General features: G+C 51.1%; 1 protein-coding gene across 2 annotated transcripts in view; it reads left to right on the forward strand.

Moving 5' to 3' along the window:
- The first annotated feature begins 9,718 nt into the window (after nt 1-9,718).
- Nucleotides 9,719-18,451, forward strand: part of ADAM8 (ADAM metallopeptidase domain 8) — a 93,480-nt gene continuing 84,747 nt past the window's right edge. For both annotated transcript variants that reach the window (XM_054034251.1, XM_054034252.1), the window contains exons 1-2: nt 9,719-9,833; nt 16,455-16,564. In XM_054034251.1, the coding sequence (XP_053890226.1) occupies nt 9,782-9,833; nt 16,455-16,564 (162 nt within the window). In that variant the 5' untranslated portion in view covers nt 9,719-9,781. The remainder of the gene's footprint in view (nt 9,834-16,454; nt 16,565-18,451) is intronic.

Here is an 18,451-nt window from a genome sequence, read left to right on the forward strand (position 1 = left end):
ATATACAGTACCTGTTGTGTTAGTTTTTAGGCTTGAATGTTTCCTAAATATTTGAAAAATTTAAACATTCCTAAATAGTTGTTGAATGTTTAGAATAGAATTTTTTAGTGTAGAGTTACTCATGCCTAGTTGGGTACTGGGCTAATGCTTCATTCTCCTGGCTTCAAGACCTGTTGCTCTTATAACAGGTCTATGCCACTGAGCTACCCACACCCCAGCTGCCTCGAGTGTCTAGGATTGGTGCATGTAAGTGATAAATGTCATCTTTCTAGAGAAACAGTGAAGAGTCCTGTGGCACCTTATAGACTAACAGACGTCTGTTAATCTATAAGGTGCCACAGGACTCTTAGTCTGGATCTATAAAAGCAGCGAACACGGCTACCCCTCTTATCTTTCTAGAGAGTTCAAATCCTGCTTGAAAAAGGACTGCCAGACTCAAGTACCTGCTTATGGAGTCTGTGCTTCACCTGCTGTCGGAAACTTCCTGTTCTGAATGGGTAATGAGTGCACCTGAATCAGTTTGGAGTACACCCTCTTTTCTGACTGAGTCCACAGGCAGGTCCGCACCACCAGTGCCTAAGAAGAGACTGTATAAGTCTCCCAAAGACTAGGTACCAGGGCCTTGGAAGTCTACTGTGAAGGCACTGAACTGAGGCAAGAACTCATAGGTGCAGCCAAAGAAGATGCAGCCCCCAGATGTCGTCCATAAGCCAAGATGGCTCACTGACTCCAGAGTCTAGAAAGGGTTCATTGAGACCAATCCCTGAAGGACCAGTGCACCTTTTGGTACCGCAAGCTCAAGAGCCCTTTCCAATGCTATCTACACCTAAGACATTCGAGGCAGCCAGGGAGTTGTTTAACCTGTTGGTGCTGGCTTCTCCCACGATTCAAGAGTCTTGCCCGGTACCGGGATTGGAACTGCTCACTCCCGTGATCCCATCTTCAGCCCTGGAGCACCATTAAGTGCCAGTGGAAAAACACTGGTATTCCAAGATGGAGTCCAGCACCAGGTCATTTGGTCACAAGCCCCTGTTGTGTCATAGCCACCATGACTCGGAGGCTGTTTGTAAGGTCCTCAGGAAGGATCCCCTCTGGGAGATAAACTTCTTCTAAGGCCTATTGTTTTCTCTAATGACCCTTCCCACCCAGCCATCTAGCCTGATTGCATTCTGCCTAGTGGGCATTCCCCAGGTGTAAATACATTTGTAATAGTTGTATAGACAATATTCCTAACTTAAGAGACCTTTTCAATGATATCTCACATGACCTATCTTACATAAAATACATCGTAGTTATGCCATAATCACATCATAATAATATATCTAGGAAGAATATGGAGCATAGTGTCACAACACCCTCACTCTGTTTTGCCCCAAGTGCTGATCAAGGAATACACAGATGTACATGCACACATTTGCCCTGGGTGTTGCGTTTGTTCAGCATGCCTGTGCTAGTTTTGTATTGGGGTAGGATAATAGAACCATACAAATGTTGGGCTGCAAGGCACACTTGAGAGGTCAGCTAGTCCAACCCCTTGCACTGAGGTGGGACAACGTATACCTTGATCACCCCAATATGTGTTTGTCTAACCTGTTCTTAAAGATCTCCAGTGACCTGGGATTCTACAACCTCCCTTGTTTGCTGATGCAGCCTTGTGCTGCTCTTGTCCCAGGCGGTTGCCATATCTGGATTTTGGTACCGGAAAGATGAGCACATTGAGCAGTTTCCTCTTTGGGAAGGCACTTGCTCACTCTTCCACGGAAATTGCTAACAGCACAGCTCAGCTCTTTGGACATGCTGTCATTCATTTATCATTTCCTTAATCTCTCTCCACAAGCGCTCTATTACACACACTACCACTTCTTCTTTTGGGATGGGTCAAAGTCAGACCTGGTGAAAACAGGTGCCATTACCACGGAGTCAGCAGAATCCGAGCTGCTGCCAGTAGCTTTGTCTTTGGCCCTAGGAGATTAGCATCTGTAATGTATTTCCACTGGAGCTCTCTACACCGTAGTAAAGGTCATTTCCTAAGTTAAGTGCAACCTGGGACTTTTTGTGCTGCAGTCACCCTCATGTTTCTGCTCCAGCCCCCTACTCTCAGCCTCTGCTAACCTTCAGAAATGCTCCCCTTCTAGACTGAAATTCTCCATTCAAAGGCAAGTTTCCTAGGGAATCAGGAACAACCTGTTGAGCCATTTCTGAGCACCAGAACTCACTTCCCTCTCTATGCCAGAAATCCTGCAAGTTTTTGAGGAGAGCTCTGGCACCAAGACCCTTGGAGACAGCGCTGAAGTAAAGCTGGAGGAATCACTGTCCCCAAGAATCAGGACCTGCTGGGTCCTGGGAAGCAAGACTGGTTCCAGTTCTGAGGCTTCAAAAACTGCTGGTCCTAGTGCAGGATGTTTAACACTGATAGGGTGGTTTCTTTAATGATGCACTAATGTTCAAGAGAAAGGCAGGTGCAGCATATGGCTCAGCATACAGTGGGCCACCCAGCACAGGCGGCTCGGGCACCTCTCTCAGCACACAACGCCCATGGCTTGGGGCACATGTCCCAGCACACAACGCACATGGCTTGGGGCACGTCTCAGCACACAACGCACATGGCTTGGGGCACATGTCCCAGCACACAGCTCAAGCAGGTCGGGGCACCTGGCTCATGTTGCTCAGCATGGGGCTCAGCACATAGCTCATGTGGCTCCGGGAACACGGCTCAGTGCATGGGTCATGTGTCCCAGGGCCCATGGCTCCTCGCATGGCTCACCAGACTTAGCATGCAGCTCAGTACATGGCTGTGGTGGCTCAGGGCACGTGCATCAGAGCACAGCTCGCGCAGCTCAGCCCATAGCTCATGATCAGCATGTGCCACTCCCCCCCATCTGATCTGCTGCATCTGCTGGGGTCCATCCTCCAGCTCACCGTGGTAACTGTTCTCTGGGCAGCAGGAATACCACAGCGTGGGGTGGGGCCTGGTTCGGTGGTGGCAGGGCCAGGCAGCATCCTTCTCTTCGGCTCCAGCAGGTGCTGCCTCCTGCTCAGCTCCTGCCCCTCATGGAGCAGATGGTCACACACCCGTTGGCTGGAACAGGGCCATGGTGACTCCATGGTGCAAGGCCCTTGGCACAGGCCTGTTGTGTTGCACCTGGCCCCCACTGCTGCTCATTGTCCCCAGGGAGCCCTCTCGCCACCAGCAGCAGAAAGGGGCCTAGCTATACAAGGCTCTGCAGCTTCTCCCCAAGGCATGGCTGGAAGCCCACAGCTCAGGACATTATAGTTTGCTGCTTGAAGCACTGCACTGTGCACTACAGGGAGCAGTACTGGCTGGAGCTGAGCTGGAAGGATCAGGACAGGCGGGCTCTCTGGTTGCCTCACTTCCTGGAAGGCACTGGTGATAAAATCATTCTCTCACTCTCCTCACATCCTCTGCAGAGCAGAAATGACTAGCAAGAGCCAGGAAATGGAGGTGCTTTCTGTGTGGTTTGTTGCTGTGCATGTGTCAGAACCCCCTCCCCCTGCCCCGAGCTTTGTGCCCAGTGTTCTGCAGGCCGTGAGAGCTGCTTGCCAGAGGTGTGGGGGTTCACGTTGCAGTGAGTTAGGATAGAGATGCAACAAGTCTCTGCTGTAGTGTGCAATCCACAGGGCAATCCAACCCCCAGGGGTAGACCCCTTTGTTCCTGCTCTTCAAGGGTGTGGTGACTGTCCTAGGACCAGTGGGCCTAGGTTCTTTGCTCTCAGTCCTCTAGCAGATGGCTAGGTATAAACCTCTATGACAGGGGTTCTCAAAGTGGGGGTCGGGACCCCTCAGGGGGTCACAATGTTATTACATGGGAGGTTGCGAGCTGTCAGCCTCCACCGCAAACCCCGCTTTGCCTCCAGCATTTGTAATGGTGTTAAATATATAAAAAAAAGTGGTTTTAATTATAAGGGGGGGTTGCACTCAGAGTCTTGCTATATGAAAGGGGGCACTGGTACAAAAGTTTGTGAACCACTGCTCTATGACTTGCTACAAGAGGGAGCCAGCTACGGCTAGACACTGCTCCCCCAGCTAGGCCAGGGGAGCTATGAGAGGCGGAAGGGAACAGGCAGGAAACCAAGGAATCAAACGGGGAGTTAACCAAACCCACAGCAACACACACTGAAGCCTGCAGAGCAGGTCAGTCTAATCGTAATGCATGCCCCTAAGCCTCACCACAGGCTTTGTCCGGGGTGGTGTTGGCGTGAGGGGCTGGGGTCCCTTCCAGCTGGAGCGAATCCCTGGCAGCCGGGCGCTGCTCTCTGGGTGAGAGAACCAACCAGGATGGAGTCTCAGGGCCGTACATCGGGGAGCCACTCCGTAGCTGTGCAGCTGCTCTAACTCAGCACCCTGCAGCCAGCGTTCACCTGGGGCAGCGGACACAGCTCACAGTCCAGCCACCTGCTGGCTCTCTAGAGCCTGCCATCGGTCACCCTGTTGGTCCCTTGGACTTCTAGCCCAGCCCCCACAGGCTGTGTGTCCCCCTCCAGCACAGGCAGGTTCGGTGCCATTCTCTGCTCCCCTCCGTGTGCCCCCCGCCGGAGAGGGCTGCTTCCCTCCAGCCTTTGAGCTGGCCGGGGGTTTACACATACAAGAGGTGACAGCCAGCCGGCTGCGGAAGAGGGAGATGAAAGGGCCTGACATTTCAAGATGGGCCTGAACCAAATCCAGCCACTGGAACCTGCCAGCTTTGGGGAATTTGGGGCCTTGAGCCAGCTTGGAGACTAGTTACCTTCCAGCCCCTCACTGGGAGACCTTCCTTGCTCCCTCCCCCCCCCAACCCTTCCCCTGAGTGTAGCTGCCTCTGCTCTTTGGCCTCCCTACCTCTCACTGGGTGGATTGCGGCTGCCAAGACAACCTGCTGCTACTGGAATCGTGCACTGAAGGGCAGGGGCTGGGGACTCGGAGCCAGGGTCTGTGCAGTCAGGGGCTGAGGCTCAGAGGGAGCCAGGTGCAATGCAGTCAGGGGCAGGAACTCGGGGATGGGGGTGGGCAGGGTCAGTGCAGTGTGGGGATGGGACTGAGGATTCAGGGAGAGCCAGGGCCAGTTGAGTGTGAGGCAGCGGCTGTGGGGGGAGGGGGGACAGAGAGAGGCAGAATATGACAAAGTGGGAATTTTTTGTAATATTTTTATGACGCCTATGTGTGCGTCAGTTTCCCTCTGCACTTTGCATTGCTACCAGTAGCAGGAAAATAGTTATGTCTGCTCTTGGGGCAGTGCAGGACATGGGGGTGGGGTGTCACATTGCTTTCTGGCCTCAGTGAACAGGGTCCTTAAGGAACTGGCTGAAATTGAGCCCATGTCAATGCAGAATCCCAAAGAGACAACAGAAATCGGAACATTGACACCTAGGAAACAACAAGCAGGAGGAAGGAGCTGTTATCCCCACCTCTCAGCAGGGAAGCTGAGGAGAGACCAGCTTGAGAACAAAGGCCTGAGACGTGACCAGCAGGGGATAAAGAGTGGGCTACTAGAGGAAGCCTGGGACTGACACAAGAGTCAGAGAGACAGAGCCTTAAATGGAGTTCACTACAGCTTGTTTGATGATTTGCTCTGACTGGATCCGAATGGACCATGCTTTAACTTTCCTTTCTCTATGCTAACCTAAGGCCTCCCAAGGCCGTGTCGAGCTGATTAATCGCCTTTTTCAAACAGTGGGGTTTGTTTGGTGTCACTGCAAATACGGGCTGGGGTACATCAGTCTCTGCAGCGTGTACAAGCTTCTACTAGGCATCTATCTAGAGTGACTAGATGTCCCGATTTTACAGGGACAGTCACGATATTTGGGGCTTTTTCTTATATAGGCTCCTATTACCGCCCACCCCCATCCTGATTTTTCACACTTGCTGTCTGGTCACCCTACATCTATCTCACAGGACAGAGTGAGTGGCATGAAGCAGGAGTGCTGGAGCCCAGAGGCACCACCCTGATCCTCGCTGACCCAGGCCAGGCACTGATCTCCACTGCTGACAGGTCAGACACTCTCCCCAATCAGATGAATCTGTAGGCTGTGCTTTAATCTAGTCACGGGGCTTTCTGTTCCTCTTCTTCAGACTGGAAGTGGTATTTCTCCTTACATGGACTTGCCAGAGTAGCTCAGCGCATGGGCACCTTCTGTGTTCTTACGTGAACCCACCTGAATTTGCCATTTTAACATTGGGCAGTCAAGAACCGTTTAGTACCTCTGCTATAAAACTACTTTGTACTGAGGTCTAGGGTCTGGTTTGAAATTCATTTGCTATTCACACAGTTCCGTTGTCACAAATCAATCTGTTGTAGAACTTTGCTTTGAAGAGATAGTAAGAGACCCAACCAGGAACTCTGTTTCTGCATCTACACCCTGCAGCTTTGTCCTCCAACTCTGAACTCCTGTATATATTTTGCTCCTGTATTTCTCAGCTGTTTGTGCTGACATCGAGGGGCTTGTAACAATGGTTGTTTTTACTACATATGTGAGGGAGACCCTGCCTCACAATGCCTTGCTTTGACCTGGTTATCAGTTATAGCACAAGTAATTCAGTCTTGTTAGTCCTCAGCTGATCCCAGAGGGGTCTTTAATGTAGCAGACAAAACAGAACAAGAGCCAATGGCTGGAAGGAGAAGTCAGAAAAGTTCCAACTAGAAATGAGTCAAATTTTTGGAGTCTGGCATCAGTTCAGGGATGACGTGGGAAATTTCTGTAATATTTTTCTGACTTCAATTAATGCCTCAATGTCCCTCTGTACAGTGCATTGCTACCTAGTGGGAAGAGTGCAGGAGACAGGAGGTATGTATGTCACCTAACTTTGGAGGGAATGATGCGATCATTAAAGAACTGGTTGAAACAAACCCAAATCAACAGAGGATCCAGAAAGACAAAGAGATCCGTCCTCCCGTGACCGAACAAGCAATACCTAGCAGTGGAGTGAACTGGAGAACAAAGAGGGAAAAGTGTCAGGTGGGTGGAATAAGAGCTGCCCTTTGGAGGGACTCAGGAGGCCTCCCCTGGGACTAAGGACAAAGAGACTAGGAGGGAGCCAGAGATGGAGTCCATCACAGCTCGGCTGGCTCCTGGCATTGGCTTACAGACATGCCAACTCTCAGTAATTAATATTGAGAAATGCGATTTCTAAGTAAAATTAAGCCTGAATTATGATCTCGCAATAGAACTCTCAAATGTCTCAATTTTTTTTTTCAGCCACGGCTGAGAGTTCTATCCTGAGAAAGATCATGAGTCAGGCTTAATCCTTTTACTGAGAAATCGCTATCAGCCCCAGCCCTGGGCAGCCGGGATGCCTGCTGTTGGGGTTCCCCTGCCAGCCTGGGCAGTGGGAGAGGGGACCCCACTGCAGCCCCCCTGGGTCTGAGGAGGGTGAAGAACCCCAAGAGGAGCAGAGATGAGGCTGGGAGGGCTGAACTATAGCCTGGGGGCTGCAGGGAAGCTGAAGTGGGGGAGGAGGCTGTATTGATTGTGGGTTCTGAGCAGATGGGGTGAGTGCTGGAAGGGTGCACTGAGGGCGGTGGGGATCAATAGGGTAGGTGGACTGAACTGCTGGGGTGGTGATGATGGAGGTTGAAGGGCTGAATTGAGGGGCATTGGGTGGGGACAAAACTGTTGGGGAACTGGGGGACAGGATTAATTGCTGGGCAGGAGAGGGGCAGATGTGGGCGTGAGTGCTCCTGCAGCAGGGGCCAAAATCACTTTATCCAGCACATGTGGGAGAGTGGGCACCACTAATTGTCACAAGCATATACCCTGGGATGGGCAGGGGGACTGCAAAAATCAAGGGACTGACCTAAAAACCACTCATAAAAAAAATCTCACGATTTCTGGGGATCCGACTTGTGATTTTTGATCTCTTGAAATTGGCAATACTGGGCTTAGCCAGCATGAATGATGATTTAACCTTTGCCTCTCTGTGTGCTCACCTACAGAGGTTCAACTTTTGTAGCCAGGTGACTGATCTATGGTTCCCTTGTTTTGCAAAGGCTGCCTGTGTCTGTCCATATTCCCTGAGAGTCCAGAGGGGTCCAGCACATGCCTCCCGCAGGACTAGGGCTGATCTGGATTTGCTGCAGAGATCCCTGGAGAGGGATAGGGGTCGCTGGTGCACTGTGGATTGATCCATGACAGCTTCACAATGGAGTTTTGGGGTATTAGTTACCCAGGATCTCAATGCTTCATTGTGGGGGTTTAGAGAAGGAGCTGGCCTGTGATGGTGGAAATACAGCTGCGAACTAACACTAATTAATCCACCAGCACCTGCGCATGAGCCCCTGTTTACTAAAAGGGGGAATGAAACAGGCCAGGGGTGGGGTTGGAGAGAGCCCCAATAGGGGGCTGTGGGGACAATGTAGGGTGAGACATGGTGGGAGGGAGATAGTTCTGGCATATCCTCTGCACCATCCTTGTTCCTGCCAAATCCCTGCCTCTGTTCCTGCCCCAGGCCCTGTTCCGGCCATAGGGACAGTGCTGCGGACTGGGAGGAGTGATGGCTCAATGGTCAGTGTGGGGGTAGGGAGGGGCTAGGCTGTGTCAGGGATGTATCAGTGTACAGGATGGGGAGGAGCTGGGAGAGGGGGTCAGCGTATGTGGGGGGCCAGGGATGGGGGAGGGTGTATCAGTGTACAAGGTGGAGTCAAGTGCCAGGGAAGGGGAGGGTCAGTGTGGGGCAGGGAGGGGTTGGGGGTCAGCATGTAGTTTGGGGTTGGGTAGTCTGGGCTGGGGGGGTCAGTGTGCAGGGTGGGGGTGGGTAGTTGGGGCAGGGAGGTCAGTGAGCAGGGTGAGGGTGGGTAGTTGGGGCAGCAGGCCAACGTGCAGAGCAGAGGGTGGTTAGTCTAGGTGGGGGTGTCAGTGTGGGAGTGGGTAGTCTGGGCGGGGGGTCAGTGTGCAGGGTGGGAGTGGGTAGTCGGGGCAGGGGGTTCAGTGTGCAGGTGGGGGTGGGTAGTCGGGGCAGGGGGTTCAGTGTGCAGGGTGAGGGGGGTCAGTGTGCAGGTGGGGGTGGGTAGTTGGGGCAGGGGGTTCAGTGTGCAGGGTGAGGGGGGTCAGTGTGCAGGTGGGGGTGGGTAGTTGGGGTAGGGGGTCAGTGTGCAGGGTGAGGGGGTCAGTGTGCAGGTGGGGGTGGGTAGTTGGGGCAGGGGGTCAGTGTGCAGGGTGAGGGGGTCAGTGTGCAGGTGGGGGTGGGTAGTTGGGGTAGGGGGTCAGTGTGCAGGGTGAGGGGGTCAGTGTGCAGGCGGGGGTGGGTAGTTGGGGCAGAGGGGTCAGTGTGCAGGGTGAGGGGGTCAGTGTGCAGGCGGGGGTGGGTAGTTGGGGCAGAGGGGTCAGTGTGCAGGGTGAGGGGGTCAGTGTGCAGGCGGGGGGGTGTAGTTGGGGCAGGGGGGTCAGTGTGCAGGGTGAGGGGGTCAGTGTGCAGGCGGGGGTGGGTAGTTGGGGCAGAGGGGTCAGTGTGCAGGGTGAGGGGGTCAGTGTGCAGGCGGGGGGGTGTAGTTGGGGCAGGGGGGTCAGTGTGCAGGCGGGGGTGAATAGTCAGAGTAGGGGGGGTCAGTGAGCAGGGCGGGAGTGGGTAGTTGGGGCACGGGGGCAGTATGGGGCAGGGGGGCAGTGTGCAGGCAGGGGGTGGGGCCGGCCCAGGGAGGGGCCCTGGGGGGTAGGCTCGGCCCCCTCAGTTTCCTGGGCGGGAGGCTGAGTCAGGCGGGGCTGAGTCAGACGGAGCCGGGGCCGCTGGCGGCTGGCAGGAGGAAGGCACCGCACCACGCCGCTCCGCACCTCAGCGCGGAGCAGCCGCGCCATGGCCCGGACCCTCGCCCTGCTGGCGCTGTGCATGGCGCTGGGGCGCCGCGGTGAGTGCGCTCGCTGGCCGCGGCGGGCTCCGTCGGGGAACTGGGGCTGTAGCCGCAGCGGCGCGTCTGGACGGGCTCCGGCTGCGCTTCCCGAGGGGCGTCGGGGCATGCGGTGCCCGAAGGCGGACGGTCCGTGTGGGGGACTAGCCGCCAGGGCTGGGCAGGGCAGGGCGGGGGAAGGCTGTGGTCTCAAAAATGGGGACCTGGGGCCATGTGCTGACCTTTCAGGGCGTCGGACTCTGCCTGGTTCATTCTCCTGCCGGGCTGAGAGCTGGGGGATTTCTGCCCCATGCCGCCAGGGAAGCGAGTAAGGGGTTGTGGAGCTGTGTGCTGGGCTTGGGGGTGGAGGGGACAAGCCGGTATGGAGCTGGTTGCTGTCCAGTGTTGGTGTTTTTTGGTTATGATTTTGCCAGTTGGCAAACTTTTCCTGAATGGCACAAGGGAAAGAAGGGAAATGGCGATTTTTCAGAAGTGTGTATTTCAGCAAAACTGACCAGCATTCATAGGACAAAGAAGAGGTGCTTTTCTAGCCAGAGGGCTTTCGCCTTGCCACCTTGCAAAGGCCAGCTACAACCAATGGTGACATTGGAAGGTATAAAAAAAATTGCAAGAATTTTCGTATAAAGGTTGCTAGCAGTTGTCTATGATTTCACTGCTGATCATTTTTTTCAGAAACACTTTATATTTATATTTACCCCATTGTTCCAAACTGCCCACAAAGGACCGAAAGCCACAAATGCTTCACCCAGCTGCCAAAACCTCTGGCTTTGCTTCCCAACTTCGAAGGGCTTGTACCTACACTTAAAACACTACAGCAGCAGCACTGTAGTGCTTCAGTGTAGACACCAGCTTCACCGATGGGAGGGGTTCTCCTGTCACTGTAGTTAATCTACCTTCCCAAAAGGCCATAGCTAGTTCTTCTGTCAACATAGCACTGTCTACACAGGGATTTAGAGCGCCTGAACTGCACTGCTCAGGGGTGTGGATTTTTCACACCCTTGTGCGATGTAGTTATGCTCACCAAATTTTCTAGTGTAAATCAGGCCTCAGATGTTACTATAAAAATCTTTCTCATATTGAAAATTTAAACTACGTAGACAGCATAAAATAAATGAACCTATCAAAATAACAGGGCTGGAGCACTGAGTTTATTATACATTTTCTCACTTATTCCATTAAAAACCTCAGTTTTTTAGTGAAATAGCTGCATAATTTCCAGTGCACTCAGAAATGAATTGGTGGTAATGTGACCCCTACGGGAGACAATGCTACAGGCTTGTCTTCATGCACAAATTATGCTTACTTAACTCAAACCATTTTTTAAGACACCCTAGTTCAGGGGAGGGCAAACTACAACCCGTGGGCCGGATCTGGCCTGTCAGGGCTTTCAATCTGGCCCGCAGGATTGCCAGCCCTGTGGTGCTGCAGGACTAAGGCAGGCTCCCTGCCTGCTCTGGCCCCGCGCCACTCCCGGAAGAGGCTGGCACCATGTCCCTGTGGCCCCTGGGGGAGGGGAAGAGGCAGAGGGCTCCGTGCATTGCCCTCATCTGCAGGCACTGCCCCCCGCAGCTCCCATTGGCTTGGAATGGGGAACCATGGCCAATGGGAGCTTTGGGTGTGGTACCCACAGGCGAGGGCAGCCACCTGCCCTACCCCACCCCACCCCCAGGAGCCGCTGCCGGACATGCCGGCCACTTCCGGGAGCAGTGCAGGACCAAGGCAGGTAGGGAGCCTGCCTTAGCTGTGCTGCGCGCCCTTGCCACCCCAGAGCCGCTTGAGGTAAGCGGCACCGGGCCAGAGCCCACACCCCAAATCCCCCCTGCACCCCACACCCCAGCCCCCTGATGCACCCCTCCTGCACCCCAACCCCCTGAGCCCCCTTCCACACCCCCTACCCTGAGCCCCCAACCCCCTGCCCTGAGTCCCCACTGCATCTTGCACCCTACTATACCCCAACCCACTTCCCTGAGCCCCCTCCTGCACCCGCATCCCTCCTGCACCCCAAACCCCTGCCCTGAGTCCCTTCCTGCACCCCACACTCTCTGCCTCAGCCCTACATTCATGGCCCTGCATACAATTTCCCCACCTAGATGTGGCCCTTGGGCCAAAAAGTTTGCCCACCCCTGGCCTAGTTAACTCTTGTTTGCACACTTTTAAAAAGATAGACGCCTGGCTCATATTGGTCCAACAAGGAATCAATTTAAATTGATCCAAGCTAGGTTTAAATTAAATCTAAATTGCCCACACAGGGGTTTTCAACTGCCTTAACTAGTTCCATTTAGAACCACCCCATTAGGTGAACTAGTGCAGCTTTGTGTGAAGAGCAGGCCTCAGAAATCAAGCTGCTGCATTCATCACTAGTTGGAGTTTCCATATGGCTCCTCACAGTGACCCAACCTCAAGGGAACAGAGGCTTGGATGCCTGTAGCAAGAGCCTGAACCTGAAAGTAAATTAATAGATTTCAAGGGACCACTGTGATCATCTAGTCCAGTGGTTTTCAGCCTTTTTTAATTTGCAGACCCCTAAAAATTTCAGACATAGTCTGTCCTCTTCCCCCCCCTCCCCCCAGGATCTGTGGACCACAGATTGAAACCCACTGATCTAGTCTGACTTCTTGTATAACACAGACCAGAGAACTGCCCCCAAATAATTCCTTTTGAACTAGAATATATCTTTAAAAAAAATCCAATCTGGGTTTAAAAATGGCCAGTGATGGCAAATCCCTCACAACCTTGGTAAGTTGTTCCAGTGATCAGTTACCCTCAGTGTTATGCATTTATACCTCATTTCCAGTCTGAATCTGTCTAGCTTCAGCTTCCGCCATTGAAAACAGCCTTCTAGCCAGCTGCAGATGGATAAAAGTTTTTTGGGCCAGTGTTGTTCCCTTGACTTCTAGAAGCACCCAGGAGCCTGGGAGACAAAGGGCAGGCTCCATCAAGCAATAGCTATTTCTCTTGGTTGCTTCTTCCAACTGTCAGGTATTAGCTCAGCTGTGTCTCAGCCACGTAGCTCTCATCCAGCCCCATTTCTGGTAGGCCTGCATTGACTGGGCAGGATGAAATGGGATTATTAAGGTGGCTGAGCTCAGTGTGCAGCAGGAATAGTGAGGCATTTGCTGTATACCCAAGACCACCAGCCATGGCTCGCATGGTACAAGGGTTGGACAAATCAATTCAAGCCTAGCCCATGCTGAAGGAGTTTGTGTCCATGTCATAGTGCAGCCCCCATTCCTGGTGGCATAGCAGCAGCATGAAAGATGCTTTAGTTCTGGTCTATTCTAAATGCGTGAGCGTGGGGTACGAGAGGGAAGAGTTCCTGAGTGATAATTGTAATTCTGCCTCTGACTTGCTGGGCAGCTTTGGACAAGTCTTGTGCCTCAGAACCCACTCTGTAAAAAGGGGATCGCAGTACGGACCTGCCTCCAAGACACAGTGTGTGCATCTTCTGTAATGCATGCTTCTCAAGCATTCTGAACAGGCCAAATGCGAGCAACTACATGGTCTCAAGCACATCTGACTTTCCACAGTTTCCTAGGGCAGGTGGGCCCTTTGCAGAGAACATCCAGCCCCCCAGCTGTTTAACTCTAGGACTCTTAGTCTGCACTCCCAGCTGCCTTGGCATTACATGTGGTAAAGGGCAGTTCTTATGATCTCACGAGTGGATTGAGTTTATATCTGTCAGCCCAGCCAGTCTTCTGGGTCACCCAGTCATTCATCCAGATAACCAGGCTAGGATATCTAGGTACCATCTACAGGCTGCTGTTGTGGTTTGACCAGAAAGTACTGCCAGCAGATGGCTCTCATGTACCCATCTGATCCAGCCCAGATGAGCTGCCGCTTTAGAGAAAGTAGCTACATCATGACAGCCAGAACCAAGCCCGCACTGGCAGTGAGATTGTGACTCACAAATGGGCAGGGGTAGTGAGAAGCATAGCTTTGGTTCTGGCTGAGGCACGAAATGCACTGTGGGGGAGGCTTGCTTAGTGCCAGCAGAACGATGTGGTCTGCTCTCCCTTTGCTGTTCATCATCCTGCGGGGATCCCAGTGCTCCAGCAAGGTAACTAACCAACATGGCTAGCTGACATGGGGACTATTGGCTTCATACAGCTGTCAAACCTGCCAGCATGGGTCACACTGCCGAAATGTGTGAACAGTGGCCATCAAGTGCCATGCCAGGGTCTATAAGGCCTTTTCCTCACTGTGTGAATCAAACAAACCAATTTATAAAGAAGAAAACTGGAAAAATAAATTGCATCATATGCAGTCAGTTCTATGGACTATGCTGTTCCTGGGGATCAGCAGTAGGGGTGGAAGCCTGGACTTTCAGATCATCAGCCACATCTCTACTACTTGAGCTAAAGTAGAACAGGAGTACTTGTGGCACCTTAGAGACTAACAAATTTATTAGAGCAGCTGGTAACAGTTTGTTATCCTCTATATGGAGCAGCCACTAGAGGGGGGCCACAACACACACTATGCCTGTGAATTATACAACTTCTGGCCAGGTAGCAGTAGATTCTTGGTGGTTAGGATTCCTGGTGATGGTAGAGCAGTGTGATCTTAGCAGTTGGCTCAGTTGTTATCTAGCCAAGCACATATCTCTGGCACATTTATTGTGAAAGGCAGTGTGGATGAAGTCTTGGCTGTGTCATGTTAAAGTTCTGAGTTCTATACTCAGCTCTGCCAGATGTTATCTTTTGCAGTCCCTCAGTTAAATTGTTTGCAAAATGGGTGTGTGGGGCTGGGGGGAAGAGGGAAGATGCTCAACTTGTCTTCTAGTGTAGGGTGCGAAGCTTTAGGCAGCACTATGGGTTATGAACTGTGCAGCACTATAGGAGTCGTGGAGTGGCTTGCTGTCTTTCTATCCCCCACAGACATTTCCTTTCTTGGTGAATCAGAGAGCCTGATTCAGTGTAAATGCAAAACATCCTACAAAATCCACAACAAAAGTATGCCAACCTCAAGCGTTAAAAATCATGACTCAGGCCCCAGAAATCTTGAGATATTTTAAAAATAATAAATTTGGGGTCCTGTGTATTTGCCTTCTGCTTTCCGAACATTTGGGTGTTGCATTTTCAAGCTGTGCTTTGCAGTCAAGAAGCTAGCAACTGGCTTCTTAACAAAATAAAATGAAACCTGAGGTTATGCTGTAATCACCTTATGACATACCCAGAGTACAGACTAATAAGTAGCTGTGTCACCCATGCCCTCTAACCTGGGGTGCCCTTTACACTGCTTTGCCTCCAGTCTGATCTGTTCACAAACAGCCTCCAGCATGCAAATCACTCCCAGCTGTGACTATGTATGTGCTGCAGCCAGCCAGCCACACATTAGTTATACTGCAGGGTGACCCCAACATATCCTCAGCCCTAGATTTCCCCCCAGAAGTGTATGTCCTGTACTGCCCAGCTCTCTCCCGGACAAAACAAATTCATATAAAGTCCATCCTCTTATTAATAGAAATAATATGCACACATCTTGTTATCTCAACTGGAGTTTAAACTTCAGTTTAAACACACTGGATTAGATAAAACAATAAAACAAATGTATTAACTCCAAGAGAGAGATTTTAAGTGAGTACAAGTAATGAGGCATAAAAATCAGAAATGGTTACAAGAAAAGATAAAACACAACTAGCAAAGTTTTTCTCACCACATATTCTCAATCATCTTACTGGCCAAACTTCTTAGACCAGAATCCCTTCTTCTGGTTAATGGCTGCTACCTTTGTCCCTTCTCGTGCAGTGAATCGATGGATAGAGAGACAGGGAGAGGAGGAGGGGACCTTGGGGTGTTTGTCCCTCATTTTTATAGTGTCAGCCCCCACCCTTGGGAAACATTTCCAGCTGAGATTCAGGAGACAGAGAGTCTACAGGAAAGGATGTTCTCTGCTGCTGTTCCTCACCTGTTTGAGTATCCTTCGTTTCCCTTCCTGCTTGATTACTCTATTTATGGCTTATATGCAAATTAAGCAGAGCACCCATTCCTCTGTTTGAGACAGACATGCTTGCCAATCTCGGTTTGGAACATGTGTTAAAATCACTATACAGTGGAATCTTACAACTTTTCAATGTTGTCACACACATTTTATCAGGACAGCGTTGACTAGCAAGTTATGATTTTTCAGATGTTACCTTGTAAGACCTACTTTGTACAAATATTATTATAATCGTGTGTAGTCTTGGAGCCTCCACGTATTTTTTCACTCAGTTTAAGATTTTCATTCTCTTTTGTAAAGCTTGGCCTGTCCTTATTCACTTGGGGACACCATCTGGTAAGGGCTCTGTGGCCAAAGAGTGCAGAATGCAGGACAGGGGAGCTGCTAGTCCATCTTTGGCATTTCACTGCTGCCTGCTAGTGCCTTGGGCTCATGGTGGATGTTACATGCTTTGTGCATACTGTAAGGAATCAGTAGAACATCAGCCAACAATGAGCTGTGAGGGCAATACAGAGGGGCAGGGAGCTACAAAGCCAACCTCGCTCTGTCCCCCTCTCTGGGATCAGGAACAAGCCTTAATGGGGTTATTGAGCACAGCTGCTCTACCACCCTGTAACATCATGCAGCACTGCATCCCCCTAGGGAACTCTGCAGAAATCCCTGACCCTTTGAATGTCTTTACAGGAGTCTTTGCTAGCCCATTGGAGAAACTCGCGCATGTGGCCCAATATGAAAGGGTGACACCTCACAGAGTGCCTGCAGCTCCTGGGAAGAGAGACCTTTCTGCTCAAGTCGTAAGTATCTGTTGCTTCTGAAATATCAGGGGACACTACAAGCCCAGCTCCAACAACCCCAGACTCAGACACTAGGGCTTGGTGCCAACCCCCAGATTAGCCATGCTTAGTTCCAGCTTTCCCAGGCACTGAGCAGTCAGAGACTGACTTTTGTTTTAGATTAAGCAAAAATAACCAAATATGAGAGAATGTACACTGTGGAATAGGCTACCTCAGTGCTGCCTTGCAAAACTGCAACTGCCTCTGTAAACAGACAGACACATGGAAAGCTGCAAAACAGAGAAAACAGGATCATAACACTCGCGTACTGTAGCTGTCTATGGCCCCAATCAGCATTGTATCTGAGCACTTCATAATCTTTATTGTATTTATCCGCACAGCCCCTTGGAAGTGAAGTGACTTGCCTAGTGTGACACAGGAAGGGTATGACAAAGCCTGGTATTGAACTCAGGTCTCCAGAGTCCCACATTGGCACCCAATCCACTGGGCCATCCCTCCCTTCCAAACATATACTGAAATCAACAGAGAATGCCCCAGGAGATGCACAGTAGTTCAGAGAAAGGAATTCTCTCCCTCTTGATCTGTCTGGCAGGCACCTTGAGTGCACAGTCAGCGAAGATCCAGACTCCGAGTCTCACTTCCTTTAAAGTGAGACCCTTATGGGACGAATGACACCAGCTAGTGTGAGCTTTCTGCATCATCTCCATCATAAATGATGACACTCTTGAGAGACCAATCAAAGCAACCTTTTGTTGTGTTTGAGGTCAAAATTAGAATTACTAGTGGTAGAATGAAATCTGTGTCAGGAAACAAATTTGGCATCAGCTGAAGAGGAGTGGAACCACCTCTAAAGAATGTGGATAGCCATGGTGGAAGAGGTTTGTGGATGATGCAGATGGAGAGGAGTGGGGGTGGACCAACAAAGTGCAAGTAGCAATCCGAAACAAGAAAATGGTGCATAAAGAAAAGAAATGAACCCATCAAGCATAAATGAAAGCAAATACAAAGAAGCAAAGTGAGCTGCCAAGTGGGCAATGAAGAAGGGCAAAGAGAGTGCCCTAGACAATTTGCACGCTGAGCTTGTAAACGACCCACAGCTAGCTGGCAGAAAGTTCAGCAGCATTGAAATAATGAGACACAAAAGAAAGGAGGATGGTAATGTGACATCGTTTGCGAATGGTGATCAGAGGAGACTGCTAGTAACACCCAAACAAGTGAAGGAGAGGTGGAAACAATACTTTGAGAGTCACTTAAATGAGGCAAACCCTTTGTGGTGTTGCCAACATGTGATCCTAATGCGTTGCCTGAGCTTGACACAACAGAGGAGGAAGTGGAAATACAGTCCAGGAGACAAAGACCAATAAGGCAGAGGGACCTGATGAAGTGACAGCAGATCTGATGAAAGTCTTGGGCAAGAGCGTCATGAAATGGATCAAAGTGGTTGAAGCTGTATGGCAAGAAAAGACTGGTGCAAGTCTATCCTGGTACCAATACATAAGAAGGGAAGCATCCAGGAATGTGGAACTATCGAGGGACAAAGCTGTTGTCACATGGGATGAAGATACTGGAACGTATCTTGGATGCTAGAATTAGAAGAATGGTGGAACCCCTCATTGACCAAGAACAATGTGGCTTTAGGAAAAGACGAGGTGCAGGGATGCCATGTTCGTAAATTGGCAAGGGATGGAGAAGCAGCTCAAGCACCAGCAGGATAGCTTCTTATAGACCTAGAAAAGGCCTATGATAAAGTGGACGGAAGGATGCTCACACCAGTGCTGAGGAAATATGGCGTTTCTAAGGATTTGACTGCTATGGTGAATGCTCAGTATAGATCACCTAAAACAGAGATCAGAACATGTTGTAGAACAAGTCCCTTTGATGTAGAAG

This window comes from Malaclemys terrapin, chromosome 7 (genome assembly GCF_027887155.1).
Source record: "Malaclemys terrapin pileata isolate rMalTer1 chromosome 7, rMalTer1.hap1, whole genome shotgun sequence".
Lineage (NCBI taxonomy): Eukaryota > Metazoa > Chordata > Testudines > Emydidae > Malaclemys > Malaclemys terrapin.